The 24,808-nt window shown below is 44.4% G+C and overlaps 1 protein-coding gene across 1 annotated transcript; it reads left to right on the top strand.

The window, feature by feature from the left end:
* Positions 1 to 3,703: 3,703 nt before the first annotated feature.
* Positions 3,704 to 24,556, top strand: Hsd11b1 (hydroxysteroid 11-beta dehydrogenase 1). Its single transcript, XM_028758766.1, has 6 exons — positions 3,704 to 4,113; positions 4,836 to 4,966; positions 5,693 to 5,804; positions 5,924 to 6,109; positions 22,461 to 22,604; positions 24,014 to 24,556. The coding sequence occupies exons 1-6, from the start codon at positions 4,029 to 4,031 to the stop codon at positions 24,229 to 24,231; spliced, it is 876 nt and encodes a 291-aa protein (XP_028614599.1). The 5' UTR covers positions 3,704 to 4,028; the 3' UTR covers positions 24,232 to 24,556.
* The last annotated feature ends 252 nt before the right edge of the window (positions 24,557 to 24,808 follow it).

Here is a 24,808-nt window from a genome sequence, read left to right as displayed (position 1 = left end):
GAGAGAGAAAGAGAGGGGGGAGAGAGAGAGAGAGAAGAAGAGAGAGAGAGAGACATATTAATCCATCCAGGAGTGGCCACCATGCATTCGTGCACCTGAACAAAGGGATTCCAGTGATGTCTCACAGAGATCCTGGACGCTTGATCAGTGACCAAGTCCAAATGTTCCTATGTGTCCAACAGAAGGAATCTTAACCAGACTTACCTCTGGAGTGACACAACAGGCAACTTCCTGTTTGCTTCCTTTTGGGACGGAGATGTCAGACTCCTCTGAAGGTCTGAAGGTCTGATCAAAGGGGACCCTGGGGACCTGGAACATCTCAGTTGTGCACTCCCTAGGTATACCCCAGCCATCACTCTTCCTCGATCTGAGGGGCTCTGAGACCCCTGGTGTCCTGAGATCCCAGTGCAGCACTGAGCCCTTCTCAAGGTGACCTTTTAAACACAAAAACCATACCGCAGGTTGATATATTTAAGTTAACAAGGACAGTTAGCCAGAAGCAGAACTACAGAAGCCAAAAAGCAAGGTTAGTACATTTAGATACGTTCCCAGAACTATGGGCTTTGATGGACGAGGTTTTTGTCTTCAGTTTTGCAGGTGGTGCTGTCCACATGCTGAGGTTTATGGCCTGAATGGCACTTTCACTATGGAGTGAGCTGTGCTAGGGCCTGGGGGCCTGTTACAATGCTGAGACGCTTAGCTTTCCAAAGGCTGAAAGATGCGTAACATTTTTTATTTTCCTGACTGTGAGCGGAACTTTGTTATTTTATTTTTTTAAGTTTAAACAATACTGACTAAACTTCTGCATCAATATCAATAGGAAAAACACATGCGAAAGTTCTTCGACACCAGGAACTGACGAGACCTTAGTCGGTAAAGGGCTTGCCATACAAGCATCAGAACCCAAGTTTGATTTCCAGAACCCACATAAAAATCTTGGTATGGTGGCCAGTGCTTGTAACCTCAGAGCTGGGGAAGCAGATGTCTGAGGATTCCCAGGGCTCTCTGCTCAGACAGCCTCGCCAAATGGGTGAGCTCCCAGTTTAGAGGAGCACCTTGGTCCCATAAATCAAAGTGGACAGCTCTTGAGAAAGACATCTAGCTTCCATGCACAACCTGCACTGTTCACACACACACACAAGCTCACACACATACACAAACATACACACACATGCACACACACATACATACACTGGCACACACACACACACAAGCTCTCACGAATACACAAACACATACACACACCTGCATGCACACATGCACCCACACACACAAGCTCACACACATACACAAACATACACACACATGCACACACACACACGATTCTTTGGTACCAAATGCAGTGGTATACAACCTGTAATCCCAACGCTTAGAAAGCTGAGGCAGAAAAAAAAAATCACAACTTCAAGGTCAGCTGGGTGGCATAGCAGGACCTTGTCTCAAATACCAGGTGACATCAAAAGAAAAGAAGAAGGAAAATGCTCTGAGACTGGAGTGTCTGAGAACTGTTGCTGTATCCCCACTGTTACACACCTGTCTATTTAGTGCGTTTTATTTGGCAGTTCTTTATTCTAACTCCCGGAAATCAGGGCAGTGGGTATGTTTCTGTCTTAACAGCATGCTAGCTACTGGGTTTTCTGATGATCTGATGGTGGTTTGGGGTCTTAATGTGTCTTCTGAAAGACAGGGTTAGATTGTCACTGACTTGAGCCGCTGATCAGCAGCCCCCACTGCAAAATCTGGCTTCTGCTGCCCCCAGCCTGTTGTATTCAGCTCACCATATGACTAGCTGTCTGCCCTTTTAAAGCTTGTGTTTCTATATCAAACTACAGCCCTCTCTCCCAGTCCCCTCTCTCTTATCCCTTTCTCTTTTCTCTGTCTTTTATCATTCTTTTCTTCTCTTTCTTGTTTCTCTGAGTCCTCCATTCCTATTTTCCTTTTGTATCATGGTATTTTTAAAACTACTCTTTCTTGTTCCCTATAATTTCACTACAAAGCACATTTTTTTAAAAAGCCTATTATCTTATTTTCTGCGTGCAAGTCACTGATTTCACCGTTAATCATACAAGGCCTTATTTTCTGCCCCCCTGTGAAAGAACACGGAATCCTGTCTGTCATGTGTCTTGGTAGCATAAAAGCTTTTCTGAGAATGCTCAGAAGCCAGCGGTCCTGACAACATGACTGTACCTCCCACTTATATTTCACTCTTTCTATTTTTGTCTTCTGCACCCTCGGCTCCAGTTCTCTGCTGTCCTCAAACCATTATTGTCTTCTGGAAGCAATACTCACAGCTGTGGCCTTTGTTGACAAATTGTTTCATCTCCTCTGGGCCCTAAATTATTTTCTCTTGCTCTGAAGTGAAAAGTCACCGGATCTTTCCAGAGACTGTTTTAGGGTCATGATTTGGTTTCTCCAAACTCTGAGTGATTCAGGCCTTTCCCATCCTTGATCCCCGTCTCTCCTCAGAGGCCAGATACTCATTCTTGACATTCCAGTTCCTCAACATGTTCTGTTGTAACTCACAGTTCAGGATTTGCTTTGTCCCGGGTGATTTTCATGATTTGGATGGTTGGTTTTAAGTTGAAAAACTTAACTGTGGTGCATCTTAAATTTTTTGGGGATTATTCTTTAACAAAATTTTGCTACAGATATATGAAGGTGATTATTCTATTGGATCATTTTTACCTGAGAGCTGGATGCTCTAAGCTAGTTTTGCTCCAAGTACATCGGATAGGTACTCTTAGGACTTTATAGCAACAGTTGTGAAATCCCAATTCTTTGGGAGGCTGAGGCAGGAGGATCACAAGTCTGAGCCCAAGGCCAGCCTGATCAACTTACTGAGACCCAGTCTTAAAAGTAGAGGCAAAAAGAAGTTAAGCACTGCAGCTTATGAGAGAGCACATCGGCTATAGACAAGGGTGGTCTAGACCTTCTTGTCTGACCTCCTTTCCCAGCATCCTCTTCTGTTCCTCCCTCCTCCAGAGCATTTACATAACCCAGTTTAACAACCTGCTCCCTCTCTTCCTGTTTTGGCACCCCTTGTTCCTCCTTTATTCCCTGTTAAAGCAATAAGGGTACGTTCCATTGCACTTGCCTGAGAGTCGTGAACGGAGCTTGGGTTTCCCGCCATCTGGGTCTGGCTGGGTTGCAACTTCTCTTTGATGTTGTAATGCGTTTTCATTGAACTGGAGTGTGGGGCTTATATGGCTTGTTTGCTTTATTTTTTTTTTCTCCTAAGTCATGCACATTTTTTTCCTTGAGCCTATTTTGCTGTTTTGTGCTGTTATTTTTAATTGCTTCCGACTGGGGGTGGGGCCAAGGGTGAGATTTGGCTTGAACTTGCCTCTATTTGGTATCATTCATATTTCCCAAAAGCCCTCAGGAGCTCTTAAGTGCTGCCTCTCTCTCTCTCTCTCTCTCTGTCTCTCTCTCTCTCGCTCTCTCGCTCTCTCGCTCTCTCGCTCTCTCGCTCTCTCGCTCTCTCTCTCTTGCTCTCTCTCGCTCTCTCTCTCTTGCTCTCTCTTGCTCTCTCTCTCTTGCTCTCTCTCTGTTCTTCTCTCTGTCTCTGTATTTCTCTCTGTGTCTCCCTCCCTTCTTCTCTCCCCCCTCCATCTCCCTCCCTTCTTCCCTCCTTTCTTCTGCCCCCCTCCCCATCCCTCCCTGACAAACCATTCTTGCAAGGCCATTGCTGCCCTGTGCAAAGGTTGTCGCAGTAGGAGATGCTCAGGAACCCAGCCCTGCACAGTCATGAGCATGGCCATCTGGAAGTCGCCTCTTACTCAATGAAATGGAGTAAACATTGTCCATTATGAAATCCACCACGCAGGCTGCCAGGGACGAATGGGATCCCACCCAAAGCCAATCGTTGCTCTGACAGGGAAGTTGGCTAGTGCTGCCTGAGACTACTCCAGCCTCCCCCGTCCCTGATGTCACAATTCAGAGACTGCTGCCTGCCTGGGAGGTTGTAGAAAGCTCTGCAGGTTTTCTCTGTGTGTCTTACAGAGCTCCCAGAGCCAGGTCCCTGTTTGATGGCAGTTATGAAAAAATATCTCCTCCCTATCCTGGTGCTCTTCCTGGGCTACTACTATTCTACAAATGAAGAATTCAGACCAGGTGAGTACCACTGTGTCTCATTTGGAGGAACAGGCTTAAAATACAGGGGTGCTGGAATGCTCCTAAAGTTCTAGCTGTGTTCTTGATCCCTACATCACTGAGAAAAAAAAAGCCCTGACATAAGTCTGTCACCTTGTATCCTCCAGCCACAGGCTGTGGGCAGGAGGGGACTGGGAGGGGTGAACTTTACAGGCAAGGGGGTCCTGCTTTGGTTGGCCTGCAGCAAGGAAATCGATGTCAGATCTATAGAAGTGAAGGTAATACCCAGACACACAGCTCAGCCGGATAGCTGTGTTCTGTGGAGGTACTGATAGACGAGAAGCAAAAATAAAAAACAAAAAGGGCTATGAAGTTGATGACTAAGTAGAGGGGCTGAAATCTCTGTGAACACATTTTGTGATGGTTTTTAAAAATTCCCATTCAAGTTAGCAAAATTAGATTATGCCAAGAGGGCCGAACTTGGGTAGTTTTGCCAAACTCTGACCTCTCTGGCCTTGTCTCTATGATCTCGTCACATGGAGATTTTTAGGAATGATGGCAGGAAGTCTCAGCTCTGAACATCCAGGCCAAACTCATGTTTGAGAGCCTGTTTATAAATAACCGCAAGCAAGTGTTGCTTCAGTGGTGAACAGCATTAGACAAAATGATCTGGACTCACAACCTTTAAGTATGGAGAGAAAGATAAGGCTTTGGGGACACTCATGGCTTCTGTGGTTCCCCAGAAATGCTCCAGGGGAAGAAAGTGATTGTCACCGGGGCCAGCAAAGGGATTGGAAGAGAAATGGCATATCATCTGTCGAAAATGGGAGCCCATGTGGTATTGACTGCTAGGTCAGAGGAAGGTCTCCAGAAGGTGAGTGTTCTGTGTCCAACTTATAGTCTTACACTTAATGGACAAAGGTTTGCACACACACACACACACATTCACATGTGCTCAGTGTTGTTAACCACAGAGTTCTTTGATTGTACATGTTCATAGTTGTACCTGTTCATGCACATTACCCATGGATGTATTCAGGAACTGGGATTCCTGTATCTGCTCATGCATTTATGTTGTCATGCCCCATAGACTCACAAATTTGAGAGCCCTAAGGTCACACCAACACTCACAAACTCAGATCTACCTGCATAGAAACACGCACCCACACCCACAATGCACTTGGAAACATTTGTTGATAAACCCTCCACAGATAAATAATGGACTTAAACTCTAACAACATGATGATTTACCCAATTAATATATTTCAGAGGACAATGATCATCTAAGAATATATATATCCATATCCTTGGGGCAGGGTTCCTCTATGTATTCTTGGCTGTCCTGGAACTCACTCTGTAGACCAACCTGGCCTTGGGGCCAAAGATCTGTCTGCCTCTGTCTTCTGGGTGCTGGGGTCAAAGGTGTGTGCCACCACTGCCTGGCATCATATAAGAATATTACACACACACACACACACCACATACACACTTTTTTGTCTAAGCACAGCTCTGGAACAAACTTTCATTTAAACACCAGTTAAATCACTGCATATGAAAGCCTAGGACCAAGATGGCCGCCATCTCTGCTATGTCTCTACAGGTGGTGTCTCGCTGCCTTGAACTCGGAGCGGCCTCTGCTCACTCCATTGCTGGCACTATGGAAGACATGGCATTTGCAGAGCAATTTGTTGTCAAGGCAGGAAAGCTCATGGGTAAGGCTCCCCCTCTCCTTTCCTTCTCTAGGTTTAGAACTTTCAGGAGGGAAAGGGGACAGGATTGACTCCAAGTGGTTTTCCAAGTCATCCCATCTCCCCTTTTTTTTTTTTGGCAGGTGGACTGGACATGCTCATTCTCAACCACATCACTCAAACCTCTATGACTCTCTTCGATGATGATGTCCACACCGTGCGAAGAGTCATGGAGGTCAACTTCCTCAGCTACGTGGTCCTCACCACAGCTGCCTTGCCCATGCTGAAACAGAGCAATGGTAGCATTGCTGTCATCTCTTCCTTGGCTGGTGAGTAGAGCAGGGGTCAGAGTAGAAGTAGAGAACAGAATAATGCTAGGGTTATGCTGGGTTCTGTGCTGGGCACAAGTTTGTGTTAGGTTTCCATACAGGGAAGTCACACTGCATGGACTTAAAATGCTTATGGTGATATTATACAGAAGCCAGTAATACACAGACAGGTTCACTCACGAGGGACTTGCACTATACACTCGGTGGGGGAGGGACGTGCATGTTGAAGAAAAGAGAAACTGGGAGAAACTAATGGCCTCAAAAAAGTCAGGCCTGGTCAAAGCAGGACTACAAAAGCCCTGAAGGGAACAGACAAAAAGCAACAGCCCTGGATGTCCGTGGGAAATCTGGTGTGTGAGCCAAGCCTGGGAGAGGATAGGGACAGGAAAAGCTACTGAGGTGTAGCCAGTTCCTGTCTTCTCACAAGAGTGACCTGGTCATAACGGACAGAAAAGACGTTGCTTCCATCATAACCAAGAGCCACAGGTCAGTGTATCTGTGGATTCAAAAGCAGAAGTAAGAATCAGATACCTTAAGGTCATACAGTAGGATGGTCGGCTGGGAAAAGGGGCTACATGATAACAATGGAGAGGAAAGTTGCTCCAGGGTTCTCAACCGTTCTAATGCTGCTACCCCTTTTAATACAGTTCCTCATGTTGCGGTGACCTCAACCATAAAATTATTTCATTGCTACTTCACAACTATAAATTTGCTACTGTTACAAACCATAATGTAAATATCTGATATGCAGGATACCTGATGGTCTACCCCTGTGAAAGGATCACATGATCCCGCAAAGGGGTCGAGACCCACAGGTTGAGAACCACTGCTCTAGGGTATGGTACAGTACTAGAGTCATTGTCTAACCAACACACACCCTGGTGTTAATCCCCAGGGCTTCGGGAGGGGGGACAGTGATAGCAGTGTATATTGAGGGTATTTTTCTAAATATCGATTTGTACCATTAAAAGTGAACTTTAGGCTGAGTTTGGTGATACATGGCTTTTTAATCCCACTATTTGGAAGGCAGAAGCAGGTGGGTCTTTGTGAGCACAAGACCAGCCTGGTCTACATAACAAGTTTCAGGCCAGTCTGGTCTACATAGTAAGACCCTGTCTCAAAAAAAAAAAAAAAGGTAAAATTGAAGCAACCAACTAGGTAGAAATATGAGTAAAGCAACTCTATGGATAGAGTTCTATGGCATGGAGGGAGATAGTGTGTCCCCTCCACTCCCCCATGTTCTGCACCATGGTGCCACCCAAAGACACCCCCAAGAGTCTCCTGAGTTGAGAAGTCCACCTGGATTCAGAAAAGAATTCCTACACATGTTCACTGATTAGCAAAGATGTGGTTGGAAAGTCAGGACATGGGGACATAAATCAGCCTTATAAATTTAGTTCTTAGGATATAAAAATAATAATAATAAATGACCTAGGAAACTATGAACTGTTAAATACTTCACAAATGTCAGTTCTCCTTGAAATGAATAAGGCCATAGATGTGGTAAAGTGTTCTCTCTTCTGGTGCAGGAAAGGCCTGTGTGGTGACTGGATAAAGGGACAGTGTGTCTGTGCCTCCAGCCAGCAGGGTGATTGATATGCACCCCTGTGCTTCCAGGCAGCACAGACTCTGGCCCCTCCTCACCCACAGACATGCTGAGCTGAAAGCAAAAGAGAGCTTCCAGATGCATACTGAGTGGGAGGGTGCTGGGCACATCCCCAGTGAATCCCCTGCACTGGCCAAAACCTGTACATCCGTCATAGTGTGGGTGGCTTTAGTGATTTCTGATTCTGTTGATGAACCAAGACATCCAGTCCAAGGAAAAGCTATTTCACCTTTGCCTAGAGAGTTTAACTTTTATAATGTACATGATCAAAATAAATAGGCTTAGAAGGAGTAAGGATCTGAAGGAATTCTGATAACCTACCTATGTTTCTACACATTTCGGGATCTCTGGAATGACACTAATTTCCATAGGGTCTGGGAAGTAGAAATCAAGTTGTGTGGCCCTCCCTATATCTGTCATCTGTGCAGCTTAGAGTTCGGCCTTCTTGCTTTGAGGCACGTCTTTGAATCTGAAAAATGCAAACAAGTTGATTTGTCACCCTAAGAGAAGTGTATTGTGTTCCATGAATCTTTCTGTATTTTTCTATTTGTGCATGTGTGTAGTATCTAGGTACATGGACATGTGTATGGTTTGCCAGAGGCTAACACCAAGAGCCTTCTCCAGTCACTCTCAGCCTTATTTGTTTTTTTGGAGGCAGGGTCTCTTGGCAGATCCTGGAGCCCACTGATTTGGCTAGACTGGCTGGCCAACATGGCCAAGGAATCTCTTGTCTCTTCCTATCCTATCCAGTATATGCCTGGCTTTTTGGGTTTTTTGTCTTTTTGTTTTTGTTTTTTTATGTAGTGCTGAGGGCCTGAACTCCAGTCCTCACACTCGAATGGCAAATACTTTACAGACTGAGCCATCGCCCCAACCTTCTTTTCAGCAATCAGGAAGTACATTCATTAATCTTTACTTTTAAAAATAGGAATCTCACAAACATGGGACACTAAACGTCAAACTGACTCTAAGGTCAGAAAATATATATATATGGTTAGTGTTGGGATCACTTACAATGCAGTGGATTTTTTTGCTGGGTTACAACATGGAGCAATTGTTTATTTTTGTTTGCTTGTTTGCATTTCTGGGTTTTGTACTTCACAGAGGGTTTATACTCTGCCTTCCTTAAGCTTGGCCACCTCCTTAGCTCTCTCAGAGGTGTCAATGATTGCACCATAACTCTGCACCTTTCCTAGCTCTACTGAAGAAGTTCTTGTCTCTATCATGGTTAGCTCCTATAACTAAAACTAAATGTATCATATCTTAAGCAAATCTAAATTCATTTTCTCCTATGACTAGCCTAGGGTAAGCATCCAAGGCTGATAGGATAGTCATACCCTGTGAAGCTGTCTGAGAACCAACTGTGCTGGGACTAACAGTCCTACAGTGTTATATTGGTCTGTCTGTCCAAGAAGGCTTGTTGTGATAACTGAATTTGTAACCTTCAGCCATAGTGGGCTACATGTAGGATCTAGTCTATACTCAAAACTAAAAATCAGAGGTTCTCCTTCTACAAAAGAACACAAATGTTGCTGAATTACTTCCTTCCACACCATCCATGCCAAGGAACATGTAAGAGCAGAAGAAAATGATCCAAGCATATCTGTAAATGTCAACACTCAGGACACTGAAGCAGGAGGATTGCCATGAGTTCCAGGCCACTCTGGGTTATTAATCGAGACTTTGTCTTGAAAGAAAGAAAGAGAGAAAGAAAGAAAGAAAGAAAGAAAGAAAGAAAGAAAGAAAGAAAGAAAGAAAGTTGAAAAAGAAAAAGGCCCAGTTAGTATTTCTGAAACAAGATGCTAGTGCTTGAATTTTACCTTTAAAAAAAAATCACTGGATTTGAAGAAAATATCTAGGAAAAAACCATCAGCCCGTAGTTAACATGGGTCTTCTATGTTTCATTTTTGATGGTGTCTTAGAGTTTTACCGCTGTGAAAAGACACCATGACCAATGCAACTCTTATAAGGACAACATTTAATTGGGGCTGGCTTATAGGTTCAGAGGTTCAGTCCATTATCATCAAGGCGTGAGCATGGCAGCATCCAGGCAGGCATGGTGCAGGAGGAGCTGAGAATTCTACATCTTCATCTGAAGGCTGGTAGCAGAATACTAGCTTCCAGGAAGCTAGGATGAGGGTTTTAAGCCCATCCCCACAGTGACACACCTACTCCAACAAGATTACACCTATTCCAACAGGGCCACACCTGCTAAAAGTGCCACTCCCTAGGCTGAGCATATTCAATCTATCACAAGCAGTAAAGCTGATTCTACTTTTGAGTCGTCTAGCTCTATGGGCTCCATAACTACGACCCATTGCGCCAGTCACATGCATGGCATGGGAACTGAGTATGAAGCTTTCCCACCCCTCCTCAGTGTGGGGTGGAGTCTGCAATGAGCCTACCCTCCGTTTTTCCCTCCCTCCTCCTCCCCAACTCCATCTACCCCCATCTCATAGGAAGTCTTTTCAGCCAGCACCTGAAAAATTTAAACAAATCCTCTGTCTTCACTACATTGTGAAAGGTCACCTTCAGAAGCTCTGTGTGTGTGCGTGTGTCTCTCTGTCTTTCATTTGTCTGTCTCTCTGTCTGTCTCCTCCCCCTCCTCAAATTCTCAATACTCCTAACCATAGATCAAAGGATACATACCTGGGTAGATACAAATTCTTCCTTATTAAGGAAAACAGTTTGAACTGAAACTATGCATAGTAATAAAGGACTTGGTTTCCTAGATCAAAAATAAAAATACACTGAAAGAACACAGAACCTTGTCAATGGCCTCTAAACACACAGACCTCTCTTTTAAGGACTCCTAACTGTTAATTTTTGAAATGTCAACTTTTAAAAGATCCTCTGGATGGATGGATGCATGCATGCATGCATGGATGGATGGATGATGGATAGAGAGACAAATCTAATTTTCATCCTATTCTAATGCATTTGCTCTCTGGCTTATTCAACCATCTACAGAGATTTCAACAGTGTTTTAATGCAGTTGTACTGTACTTCAGGCACACTGTCAAGGTTAAATATTCCCTAAGTCGGTATAGTACATTAGTGAGAATGAAATCACTTATTGGACTGTAACCTTCATGTCAGCTGAGGGATGTCTGTGTGGTCTAAACCAAACTTAAGAATTTAACATTATAAATAAGGAGGGAAAAAACCAGGTGTCTCAACTGCACAGATCAACTAGCAGGATTCAGAATCTCCATAACGTTTGGCAAACAGACAAGAATGTACAGATGTTAATCTCCTTCAGCTCTGGTACTATGACTTTCCGATGGCTAGCCAGAGCCTCAGTGTGATGCTGTAGCTCATGGAGGTGGTAGAAGTTCGAAAGTGAATGTAAAAGGGTAGGACACCATGTTCTCTCCTCACCCAACCTGTTCTGATTGCTCTAAGAAAGTACTGCCATTTATTCAATTCAATTAACCCAGAGGTAATTCATTTATGGGGTGTTCTGGAATTGGAGTGTTATAAAGGCTAGAAATATAAAAGGTAAGACATGTATGTAGCTATGTCATCTACAAGGGGCTGGAAGAACGTCAAAGGGGTGAGCATGAGCCTCAACAGGGACCTACAGCCTCCAGGAGGCGCTGTGGACAGGCTTTAAGACAATGACTTGGGTGAGTCCTGAAGGACTGAGGTAGAACCCGATGAATTGTCCTGTGTTTTATCTGCCCCTAAAAGGAGACATAGAGATTTGAACTCAGAAAGCCTCTCTGATGAAAACAGTAACAATTTTTTTCAGGTTGAGAACAGCATAATATTATCCTTGATGACTGCTTCAAGTTTTCTCTTTTCAAGGCTGGGTGGGCTGGCATGGTGACACATTCCTGTAATCCTAGACCTTGGGAGGTGGAGGCAGGGTGTGGGCTCTGCTCTGAAACATAATGAGGTTCAAGATGAAAACAAACTCAAGTGTAGTGGAGCTGCCCCACTGCTGGCCATGGTTTTATTCAAGGCCACTTCTAGGTGAAAATGTCAACTTCCTCCTCATGGGCGAGGTGTGTGATAATGCTCCCAGCAAGTACACAGAGAGAAAACTAAGGCTTAAAGAGAGAAGATGGATGTGCCTAATTTAGACTCAACACAGATGCGTATTTAGGTTTAAAATCTGGCTCCTAAGTTTCTCAACAAAATGTATGCTGTAAAATAAGACTGTCCTCAAAAAGGGAGCACAGAGAGAAACAAATGAATTCTGAGATGAATTCCTCGTGAAAGATTAGGAAGAGAAGAGGAGGGCAAAAGAAGAAGTGATGTCATCAACTTTTAAAGCTGTTTCTATGGTATGAAAGTAATGGTGTGCACACGGTGAAAAGGAAGGGTGTGTTAATGCTGCCAAAAGAAGTCAAGGGTCGCCTTGAAAGCAATCAATGGGAGCACCTGCTACAATCACAGGGAGCACCTGCTACAATCACAGGGAGCATCTTCTACGATCACAGAGAGCACCTGCTACAATCACAGGGAGCATCTTCTACGATCACAGAGAGCACCTGCTACAATCACAGGGAGCACCTGCTACAATCACAAGGAGCATCATTTATGATCACAGGGAGCATCTTCTACAATCACAGGGAGCACCTTCTACAATCACAGGGAGCATCTTCTATAATCACAGGGAGCACCTTCTACGATCACAGGGAGCATCTTCTACAATCACAGGGAGCATCTTCTACAATCACAGGGAGCACCTGCTACAATCACAGGGAGCATCTTCTATAATCACAGGGAGCACCTTCTACAATCACAGGAGCATCTTCTATAATCACAGGGAGCACCTTCTACGATCACAGGGAGCATCTTCTACAATCACAGGGAGCACCTTCTACAATCACAGGGAGCACCTTCTACGATCACAGGGAGCACCTTCTACAATCACAAGGAGCATCTTCTATGATCACAAGGAGTACCTCCAGTGCTATAAAAAGACTGACAGGACACAACAACTCAGGACATTAACCTCACAACTTGCAAAGTCAGCAACACTTTTAGAGCTTATTGTTTTGAAGCTAAAAAAAAAAAAAGAAAAAAGAAAAGAAAAAACATGTTCGTTGCCATAATTGAGTTTCTCTAGTCACAGAATGGAATGGGGGTGGGGAGGTACAGACAGCGGCATGCTAGCTGGTTTTATAGCAACTTGACACAAGGAAAGTAATTTGAGAAGACAGAACCTCGGTTGAGAGAATGCCTCCACCAGACTGGCCCGTGGATAAGCCCGTGGGCAAGCCTGTGGAACATTTTCTTGATTGGTGATTGATGTGGGCGGTACCACTGCTGAGCTGGTACTGTTAAGAAAGCAGGCTAGGTAAGCCATGAAGAGCAAACCAATAAGCAGCACTCCTCCATGACCTCTTCATCTGTTCCTGCCTTGAGTTTCTGCCCTGACTTCCCTGGATGGTGGACTATACCCTGTAAGAGGAAAGCCTTTACCTCCTCAAGTTGCTTTTGGTCATGGTGTTTTATCAAAGCAATAGAAATCCTGACTAAGACAGAACTGGTATGAGAGAGTTTATTGCTGCAACAATCCTGACCATGTTTTAAGGATTGCGAAAGGGCTTTAGAACTTTGGGCTAGGAATGCTGTGGCATATTCAGGGCTAGATTTTTTAATGTTCTGTTGTGGGAACTTGGAAGATAAGAACATGGAGAGCTACAGATGATGAAAGTCTGACCTGGGAAGTTTCAGAGGGAAGTAAAGCCTCTATAAGGACTGTGTGAATGAAACCCTGGTATTATTGGGACAACCAATGGTTGTCAGCTGTCCATGAAGACACATCTACCGCTGTTCCTGAGTTATGTGCTTAGTGTTTAAACATAACTGACTGGTATATTGGATTTTTTAAATTATAACAGCATTCATTCTTAAAAGAAGCCTCAGCTATGTTGCAATCATAGAAATATATAGACTCTGAGTACCCTGGTAGAAACGGAAAAAATAACGAAGCAGATATCGATTATACAGGATTAGCCCCAGGATTAGTTTCCAGCCAGGGCTTTATGAGAACTGAAAGATAACAGATAATGAAGCACATGAGGCTCTGAACACTTTGTTACTGAGGATGTGAAACAGATTTCACCAGCAAAACAACTAAGGCAAAAGGAATCCCCACACAGATGTGATGGACCATGCTACTGTGATCTTGACTCCATCTGGTACAATCTTGATAAGATATTATTAGAAGATCGGAGAAGTTAACAACTGTTGTCAGTGACTTGAAAACATTCCTTTAAGAAATGCTGCGTGGTTGGGCCCACAAGACGTGAATAAGCAAAGCCCTTGCCATGTGAGCCTGAAGACCCGCGTTCAGTCAGCCCTGAAAATTAAGGCAGAAGGAGAAAACTGACCCCATAAACTGTCCTCTGACCTCCACAAACATGCCATGCATGGCACACACATACTACACACACACACACATACACACACATACAAACACACTAATAATAAAAATAAATATGCTTGAAAGAAATTCTGCACAGTATAAAACAATATGCTATGGAGGGAGATGGCTCTGTCTGAAAAGCATTGTTGAGTACACAGGAATGGTGCATGATTTGGAAAAAAATAAAAGCATGTATATATAAATCTAAAGAAACTGTTTCAACAAATGCAGAGTGAGAATCCCAGGGAGAACTGTGCTCTTCTTTCTTGGTCTATAGAACAAATATGCATCTTACAACTGTGTGCCCCTCAGAGTTGATGAAACACAGTGACAAGGGTGTCACCTGAAGGGGAGATACACTGTAACCTCTAGGTTACACCTCAAACATATTTAGCAACAATGATAGTCTTGATTGAATAGATGGTTAAACATCTTGCTAGTGTTTGAACTTCTGATTCCATGGTTTTTCTTAGACTGCAAAGAGGATGCAGGGCTAAGTTCCTATCATTTTCTCTTCCTAGGCTTTCATGGCAGGACTTGCCGATGGGGACACTGTTGGCCTCGGGGTGGGACAATCAGTCATCACTGGGACTATGTGACGGGCTGTGGAATTACTCAGCGTAGGGCCACTCAGAGAAGATGGAAGGGATGAGACAAGTGTCTTTGCAGAGGGACATGACAGGCATGAGCAAGATGGACCAGGATTATGTCAGGAGCAGCAGTGTCGCTCAGACGACTAGAGACAGTGAGACAAGAGGCAAAGACTCAGAGCCTAAAATGGAAGTGCACATAGCACTGAGCACAGAGTGTTAGAAACAAGGAACGGTGGGGTTGTGGGACCACTGGTGTTCCTGTGGCCTGGCTGCTAACAGGGGCTTCCATGTGGAGGGTGGGAAGGCAAAGAGAGAATGACCCCAAACTGAGGCGTCCATGGATACCTGATGCATACTGAGGAGAATGGAGGCCAGGCACGCATGCACGCGCACACACACACACACACACACACACACACACACACACACACACGCTCATGCACACGAACACTCCCGTCGCTGCCACTGAGAGACTGCAGTGGGTCTTGGATCTTGTTTCTCAGTGCCACTGAAAGGCCCAAGGCCTCTAGACACCTCCAGAGCAGAAACAGGAAATACAAGAGGCTCCTGAGTCTACAGCTCAGCAGCACAGAGCTTGCCTGGCTCTAAGGCCCTGGGTAAGATCCCCAGAACTGGAAAGAAGAAAGGAAGGAAAGAAGGGCAAGCAAGCTGGTTTTGCCCGTGAGTAAAGAAATAGTCAGAGAATAGTAGGTATACAGAGGGTAACTTTAAAAGTATTCCACTAGCTCTATCTGGGGCTACTACAGCATTAAAATAACCATAACAAAATGGATTCTAATCTGTTACATGCCATAAAAAACAATGAGTTCATGATTATATAATCACTCAAATAAACAAATGGGGAGAGGAGGCGTCTCCCCCACATAGTGGAGGGCCAAATGATAAACAGAAAGGAAAAGAACATTGGAGGATTGCCAGTTAGTAACCATCATGGTAATCATTCATCCAGGACACATTAATGAGTGTTAAAACCAGAGGCTGAAGGTTAAATAAGATACAGGACACTTATATAATCTCAAAGTGCTACCTATTCAACCACATACACACACAACAACAACAACAACAACAACAAAAACTGAATTCAAAATTGGCCAAAGAACTTGAAAAGATATTTCCCCAAAGAAGATACTCAAATGCCCAATGGAAACATGCAAAGATATTCAGCATCTCTAATCACTAGGGAAACCCGAAGCATGAGGAGGAGCCAACCCAGACCCATTAGCATGTTGCTGTCATGACAGGCAAGAAGGAAAGAAGGAAGGAAGACAGAAGGAGGGGAAAGAGGAGAGAAAGAGGGAGGGAGAGAAATGCAGAAAGAAATGGAAGCCCTGTGTAATAGGAGGATGGTTGTAAAATGGGTACAGCTGTGTCAGAGGAAAAAAACACAGCCACTCCACAAAACATTTAAAAACAGCATTGCTACATAATACTGCAGCTCCTGCGTTCTAACTTGAGTTACAATCAATCTCAAAGAGAGATTTGAAAACAGCTAAAGCACAAAGGAACCCAAGCATCCACAACAGACAGATGAGAATTCACAGGCACAGCAGGACAGTATGTGGTCCCAACCAGGAGGATATTCTGACTTACACCATGGGGCAGCAAACAAAATAAGGAGGGAGGTCCTGAAATATCAATAGAGGCAGTTGGGCCCAGGGGAGGCAGAAAATGGAACTTACTGTTCAGTGGGGAGTTCAGTTTGCAACATAAAAACTGTTCTGGAGGTGGTGGTGGAAGCTATTGCACAACAGAACTATGCCTGATGCCACTGAACTGCGTGTTTAAGGATGGTTAATATACTCTTGAAATAACTTACTTAACATGATTATTGATTCCAACGGGAAAGGACAGTTCCACCATAGAGCAATCTCAGTGCTACTCCTGAGTCCAGTGACCTGTGATTAACATCACCAGCCACAGAATGGACTGGAACCCCATATCAATCCAGTGGAATTGGATACGAAGAACATAGAGTTACTCCTGGGACTTGACAGAAATGAATAGTTCAAATCAAAGCATGCCAGAATTTCACACAAATCCAAACGGCAAAACAGTCACCAGTAAGTGTACTGGTGTGTGTTCAATGGCTAGCTTCCCAGGAAGGAAACTTGTTAAAAACCTGATTGGTATCATTTCTATAGTGTAAATAGTCCCTTGATTGCCATAGATTGCTCGTAAAAATTCATAAACAGTGAGACATCAGCTCTTCGTATTCGGCAAGAGCCAGTCGTGTCATCTTGGCTGATACAGGATAAGTACCTATACTTCAGAACAGTGTCAATGAACTTCAATGACAACTGGGAATTATTTCATATAGAAGTGGACTGACAAGTCCCAACAGGCAATGTAGCTCATGTTCTTTGGGGTGCCTTTGCTATAAAAGATATGGTAGAGACAAGCATCTGTACTCCATGGCAGTCTGTGGATTACAGAGCAAGAATCCATTAGCATTCCTGCAATGGGTTGGATGGTGGCCCCTGGAAAGACATCCGAATCCTATAGACAATAAACTCGTTTAGAAGGATCTTTGCATGTTTCATTGAATGAAGGCTCTTGAGCTGGATTCACCCTGGATGAATCCACTCGAGCACTAAATCCAACAATAAGCACCCCATGAGAGACACTGGACCAAAGATGGAAGAAAGAGAGGCCATACGAACATATGGTCACAGACTAGAGCAGGGATGCCATCATCAATGCTGGCATCCAGGAAGACTCCTCTCTTAGAGCTTTTGAAGAGAGCATGGTTCTCCCGACTCATTGATTTCACACGTCTCCAGTCCACAACTGTGAGAGTAAGTCTCCGCTATCTTAAACTACCCACCTTGTTACTAATTGTTCCAGAAGCCCTAAGAATTGAATGGATGACTTCCTGGTCCTGCTCAGAGTGTGACCAAGCAGGATAATGTCCCTCCACGGAAGGAATGGACACCAGAGAATACAAAGTGGCAAGACATGGCGTTAGACCCAATTTCAGTTACGGGGATTACTCTCAAAAGACTCACAGAGGCCATGTGAGGTGGCGCAGGTCTGCCGTCCCAGCACTTGGGAGTGAGGAAGGGGGATCAAGAGTTCAAGAGTTTAGTACACAATAGTTTGAGGCCAGCCTGAAGTATATGGGACCCTCTCTAAAAGGGGACACGGGGGTGGGGGAAAATAACTCTCGTGTGCACACTCTCAACTTTGTTAAAAGTTTGAAATCATGTTAAAAGAAAAAAGTATTTGCCCTAGGAACCCAGTGAAGTGGAAAATGGTGGGGGGTAAATTCTTTGGGGGTTTCCTTCTGGGCTCTTTGGTGATCCCTGTGGAAAACACTCTGCTTCCCAGTGGTTTCCAGGTGTGCTTTGCTGTCCTCTCCATCCTCAGCTTCCTTGCTGGACTTTCAAATGACTACCATTTCAAAGACACATTTTCAACTGCTTTAATTGAATACTCCAAACAAACAAACAAACAAACAAACAAAGCAACCTAGACTAAAAAACTCCACTCCTGCTTTTCTTCAGATTTTTAGAGGGACCGCATCCCCGGCTTGAAATCTACTGTGTTCCCATGGCCTGAGCTATAAATCCTCCTAGATCCCGCACTCCAAGCCCCCCTTTGACCTCTGGTGTTCAGCTAACAAGCCTGTGTGCACAGCCTGCCTGCCAGCTCGCCAGCTCGCCAGCTGGCCAGCTCTGGTTACTCTGCACTGGCTGGAACCCAGTGTTTTGGGGATAGTTCTAATCGTACATTGTGTCCCATTTACGATCACATTTGCATTTGGACATGTCAGACTCCTTGTCCCATATTTTGCTCTAGAAAATATAGTCACTACAGCTCTCTCTGTGTCTAAACCTTTCTGGAAGAGAATCAGCTGCATCTATGTCCTCCTTCTGTGTTAACTAGAGATTGACCTGGAGCTTGACACGGGCTTCTCAGCCCCTCGATGTTACAACTACTCGAGCATATCAGGACAATCTCTTCACAAATTACCTCTGTTAATGAGGTTTTGATCCTGGCAGGTGGACAAGTAGCTCTCACAAGGTGTCATTGGGAACAAGGTGACCCTTTCGTCTCCTGGCCACCCAGCCCTGTTCCGTGGGAACCTGTTCTTCCCAGAACACACATGTGACTTGGTGACTCTGACATGATTCAACCCTTTTCTTCCTGCTTCCCGTCTCAAGAATGTTCTCACTTGGCTAGTTAAAATGTCAAGATGCGCCACTCAACTTTAGCCAAAGACTTTCCCACACAACGCTAATCAGTTTATGTGACAAAACTTCCACATTTGCATCTAGTAGCATATTATAACGTTTCAGAAAGCTGGGAAGGCAAACGCCTTTGAAAATCCAGACTCTTTCATTTTCTTTTGAAAGAGGTCCCGTGTGACCCAGGGAAGTCTTGTGCTTGCTATGTAGCCGAGGGGCACCTTGAGTCCCTGTCCTCCTGATTTACTTCCAGAGTTCTGGAATCGCATGTATGCCACTATGTGTGGTTTATGTGGTATGTCATGTGGGAAAATACTTAGGAATAGTTCCTGGGATAGGAAACAGACTTTAATTAAATGCCCAAGGATGTGTTGGAATGTGCTGGGGGGTCAGGAGGTTGTCTTCTTTTTCCTGCTTTTGTGATCTGCCCCAGATTTTCTTCTTTTATGGGCCTTTGGCTTACAATCATTAACAGCAATTCCTAAATCAAGAATCTCTGGGGGGAAAAAAAAACCTGAAGCTCCGAGAATCAAGGGCTTCCTCTCTGTAATTAAGCTGACCTGAAATGAGGCTTTTTGTCTTTCTAAGTGCAGAAATAATAACACTGGCTTCCCAGTTATTTCTAACCTCCGAAGGGTAGGGACAGGCTGCAACCTTGGGAGGGAGCTGCAACCTTGGGAGGGGGCTGTGACATTGGGAGGGGGCTGTGACATTGGGAGGGAGCTATGATATTGGGAGGGGGCTGTGACATTAGGAAGGGGTTTGACATTGGGAGAGGGCTGTGACATTCCTTACCCTCCTCTATTGTTTTTTTTTCCTGTGCCCCAGCTGCCCTGACTTGACCTTTGCTTAATAATTCTGTATTTTTTTTTATATTTAAAGGCACCTTATACCACATGTGATGATAAATGTTAGTTGTTGTCTTGATATGGGAGATGAGCCTCTGGGCATGTCTGTGTGATATCAATCATTTTGGTATGGGTTGTGGGTGGGAAATTCCCTAGCAGCGTGTTCTAGACTGCTTATCAGATACCCTGCATATAAGACATTTACATTACAATCCATAACAGTAGTAAAATTACAGTTATGAAGTAGCAAAGAAGTAGTTTTAGGGTTGCGGTCCACAGCATTAGAAACCATTAGGTTGAGAACCACTGGACTGGACTATGATGTCATCATGCTTGTGGTGACTGATTAGTTACAGTGCCCTGGGAAGCAAGTCTAAAGGGCTAAGAGTCACAAGCCTGTGTATGGACACCTTCGTCTGTCAGTCTGAAAGTAAAAATAATACTGTAATCATAAAGTTTGCCTATCCAGGGCTTAAACATCAGGTCAAAGAGACCTTTACCAATACTGTGGGGCTGGAATTGGATTTGACAGGATTCCTGGAAACTGTGACTATAAAGAGCAGAAGCCCAGCAATGGCAATGGTAATAATAATAAAAGAAAAATAGACGTATCTGTAGAGGAGACGGAATCCGAGTGTAAGAGTGTGGGCCACTAGAAACAGATCTGAATCTTGGTTTGTTTTTTTCCACCGACCTTTCAACCTTGAGCAATTATTCAGCCTTTGAACTTATTAAAATGAGACAAACAACAAGCTTTAAGGAAAGTTAGCACCCGTTCAAGCTCCGCCTCTGTGGTTTTCTGCTCCACATCCCTGCGGCAGCCTCTGCTGACTTACCCTTTTCATGCCTGGGAGTGGATCTCTCAGCTCTAGCCTTAGATAACATTTTTGCTCAAAACCAAGTGGCAGTAATTGAAATCCTTTTGTTACTTATTTCAGTGTCTTGAAAGAGGCTGTGGCCTGTGTTCAAGCTGTTATGTGCACTGCCTGTGGGCTGGACAGCCCTCTAAGGCAGAAGAGGAGTCTCTTTGAAAGACATGCATGCAAAAGGGGCAAGGTGGCTGGCACCTGGCGATTTGTCAAGTTTTACATCCGTCCTCCCATCCTTCCTTGCACCGTGTGTACCTGTTTTCCTGAATTGTTTCCAGAGATGAGAATTCACCCCCCCGTCTTTTACTGGATATCTTACTTCCCACAGTGTAGTTCGAGTTCATTTATTAGAGTACCTTTTTTTTTTTTTTTGGTTCCCCTAAGTAATTAGCTATTTGTCCCAACGTGACTTTTTGAATGGCTCACACATTTCTTGGAGATTTGAATACTAATTCTGTTGACAACAACAGCATTCTGAGGATGAGTCAGAGTCCATGCTAAGTGTATTACATGGTTATTTCGGCTCAGTAATGGTGTTACCCACAAATTGTAGCTAAGCAACACCATACTTGGAATTTACACCCAGGCCACCTCTCTAAAGCTCATATTGCAAGCATACACTATTCCTGTGAATATTCCAGATCTATTTTTTTTCTTCAACATTTAGGAAAATTATTGACAGAATTGGAGTTTCAATATAGGGTAGGCTTCGCAGCTGATGCATTTCGGGCTCGTTCCCATGGTCCTATTGGTCCCCCTTGCCTCCCTGTGTGTTTCCCCTCTCAGAGGACAACGAGCTAGCTGTAGCAGTTCTAGCCCCGCATAAATGCACAAAGTGTCCATCTGGAAAGAAAGAAGATTGTCATCCTCCTGAAACCCCAGGATGGAAAAGAACTCTCTGAGACACACCCAACAGTTTCCCTTGTCTCATTGGTCCAAACTGCCCATTCCTGTACTGGCCCTGAGTAAAAAGAATGGAGTCTCGGCAGTGCTAGACTTCTTCACGTACGTGGTCTACAGCCATAGCAATGTCAGGCTTCTCTTACACCGTCTGTCTATAGTAAGGGTTGAGCACAGCTGTCAGGTGTTAGAAGTTACCATTCTATTGCTGTTAAGAGACACCACGACCAACACGACTCTTCTCAAAGGACGAATTTAATTGGGAGCTTGCAGCTTCAGATGTTAGCCCACGATCATCAGTGTGGGGAGCAGGCAAGCATAGTGCTGGAGAAGTAGCTGAGAACTTTACATCCTAATCCTCAGGCAAGTAGGCAGGGGTGGGGATGAGGGAAGTGGGACTGGCCTGGGATTTTGAAAGCCCACCCCATGTGACACACCTACTTCAACAACTTCCTAATCCTTCCAAGCATTTTACCAACTGGGGAACAAGTACACAAATATATGAGCCTATGGGGGGGGGGAGGCGTTCTCATTCAAACTACCACACCTCCAAATATTTACTTTCTAGCCTTTCAGAAATGTAATTCCATAGGATAACTTAGAGGATCATGGGAAACTGGAGTCTCAGTGGGTAAAAAGGCCCCTCAGGATTGCCAGTCTCTTCCTAGTAAGACATGACTTCCTTTGAGAAGAGTCATGTTGGTCGTGGTGTCTCTTAACAGCAATAGAATGGTAACTTTTCACACCTGACAGCTGTGCTCAACCCTTACTATAGATGGACAGTGTAAGAGAAGAAGCCTGACACTGCTATGGCTGTAGACCATGTACGTGAAGAAGTCCAGCACTGCCGAGACTCCATTCTCTGGACTCATTCTTCAAGCCCTGCTCTGTCTAAGGCCAAAGTAGGTCCTTATTAACAAACTTCTTTAATCGATCATTTAGGGAAGATGACCCTGCCTCTGATTGCTTCCTACTCTGCAAGCAAGTTTGCTCTCGATGGGTTCTTTTCCACCCTTAGAAAAGAACACTTAATAACCAAGGTCAACGTGTCCATCACTCTCTGTGTCCTGGGCCTCATAGACACAGGTAAGGAAAAGACCCTGGAATAAGTAACCCTAAAGTGGTCTGTCAGCCTCACCACATGAAAAAGGAAGGCTCCGTCTCCCTGAGGGTACCTTCCTTCTCAGCGACACCGCATTAGAGACCAGAGCTGGAAGTGTCAGCCCCGTCACACACTGAGACACTTCTGTCACAGTCGGAGGATAGCCAATCTTGATTCTCCCTGACCACTGCTAATCTATAAATGATACCCGACACCTGCATACTTTTCTTACTGGACTGGACAGAGATGAGAAGTTGATTTCATGAGCTGATACACTGAGAAAGGTGGACATCTAACTTACATTCCTTAGAAACAGGGATCATCGGTGCTCATCAAAGAATCAAGGCCATGAGAAACAGAAAAAGAACCTTTACAGACTGATGGGTAAATAGGAGAAATTAGTACTGAGCATGCTCTTGGACACTATCTAGGGGACACTGGTATACAAAACAAACAAACAAAAGCAGCCAGTGACGTTGTGTGCCTCTATGGTGACCATTTCTGGCACTGCACAGGGTTATGCATGATGAGATGATTCGTGAAAGGTAAGGGGTGAAAGGTGACAGTGAGTACAGCGTTTACACATTTATCTAAAACACACATCCAGGACTGTGAGAAACTTTTCTTTAAGGAGTGGCTGTGGCTTAGCTGGTAGACTGCTCATCTAGTACTCATGTGGCCCTGGGTTCAATTCCTAGCACCACATAAACAATGTAAGACAAAACATACCTGTAATCTCAGAACTCAGGAAGTAGATACAGAAGGATCAGAAGTTCAGAGTTATTCTCAACTATATATTGAGTTGGAAGCCAGCCTGGGTGGGATACATGAGACCTTGTTTAAAAAAACAAAAAAAATGGAGTAACTGAGTAGTGATTATAGAACAAACTGGAAGTCAAGTGACATGGAGATGAAGGAGGGGAGGGTGCATCTGAAGGATGTAACCCATAGGAAGAGACAGCACAGTTACTGGTAGTCCCTTCTCTGTGACAGTGATCAGGGCTAAGAGGGTCCCAAAGCCTGCTTCTACTTTGCCTTCTATAAAGCAATGGGTCATTATCACAACACATTCTGGTTTGCCACCTACACTTTACATAAGCTATTCAGTCCTCATTCTGCACCCCCATGTTAATGTGTCACCCCAACCAAAACACCCAGAGAACATCTGGACCCCTAAGCTGTCACCTCCACTGCCCCACAGATCCCCATCCAAGGAGGCAGACCTCTGCCAACAAGTCTTTCTTTGTCAACACTGGACATATCCAGTTGTCTAAGGGTCCTCAGAGGGACTGTGGGACTCTGACATGAGCACATGCCTGACACGGAGAGGTCTGTGAGTCTCACATGAGCTCTGCTGACCCTGGGTTAACTCACTTCTTCCTGTGGCCTACAGAAACAGCTATAAAGGAGACCTCTGGGGTAATTAAATTTCGAGCTTCTCCCAAGGAAGGGTGCGCCCTGGAGATCATCAAAGGCACAGCTCTACGCAAAGACGAGGTGTACTATGACAGCTCGTCTTGGACTCCAATCCTGCTTGGGAACCCTGGAAGGAAGATCATGGAATTTCTTACATTACGGAGTTATAATATGGATCGATTTGTCAGCAACTAGCAGCTCCCGAGGCCTGCTGAGGGGCCGGGAAGAGTCCTGCCTGATACTTCTGTGAGCCCTCCCCACAGAAGCATCTTCCCAGAGATACACAAGTTTGGAGGTACACCACCTCATCATGAGAAATTCTTGCAACGCTTGCAGAATGAAATGTAATTGTGATAAATGTCGCGAACCACTTTGGAGCCTGCGGTTGTGAACGTGATTGTAACTATGGATATAAACACACAGTAGTCTATCAACTTTACCTCATCCAGAATGAAACAATGATGCCCAATGTAACATTAAGTATAATAAAGGTAATACCAACTTTGTAAATGCAAAACTAGTAAGTCACTATGAATTGAGTCTGTGCAACATCCTTCCTTTAAAACCATAATCTAAACAAATGAAAATGTCCCACGTTCATTTCCTGTGTTGTGGACTGGACCTTTTATGAGTTAGAGAAATGGCGTCATCCTTCTTTTGGCAAGCACCCCGTCTTTACTGCCTCTGTGTATTGCAGATGTTCCTCACACATCCACACAATGTTGATTTGGGCATGAACCACTGAGGCAACTCAGTGGCAAGAGGAAACTGG

Source organism: Grammomys surdaster, unplaced genomic scaffold, assembly GCF_004785775.1.
Source record: "Grammomys surdaster isolate TR1022 unplaced genomic scaffold, NIH_TR_1.0 130, whole genome shotgun sequence".
NCBI classification, from domain to species: Eukaryota; Metazoa; Chordata; class Mammalia; order Rodentia; family Muridae; genus Grammomys; species Grammomys surdaster.
This window is presented reverse-complemented; position numbering and strand designations above follow the sequence as displayed.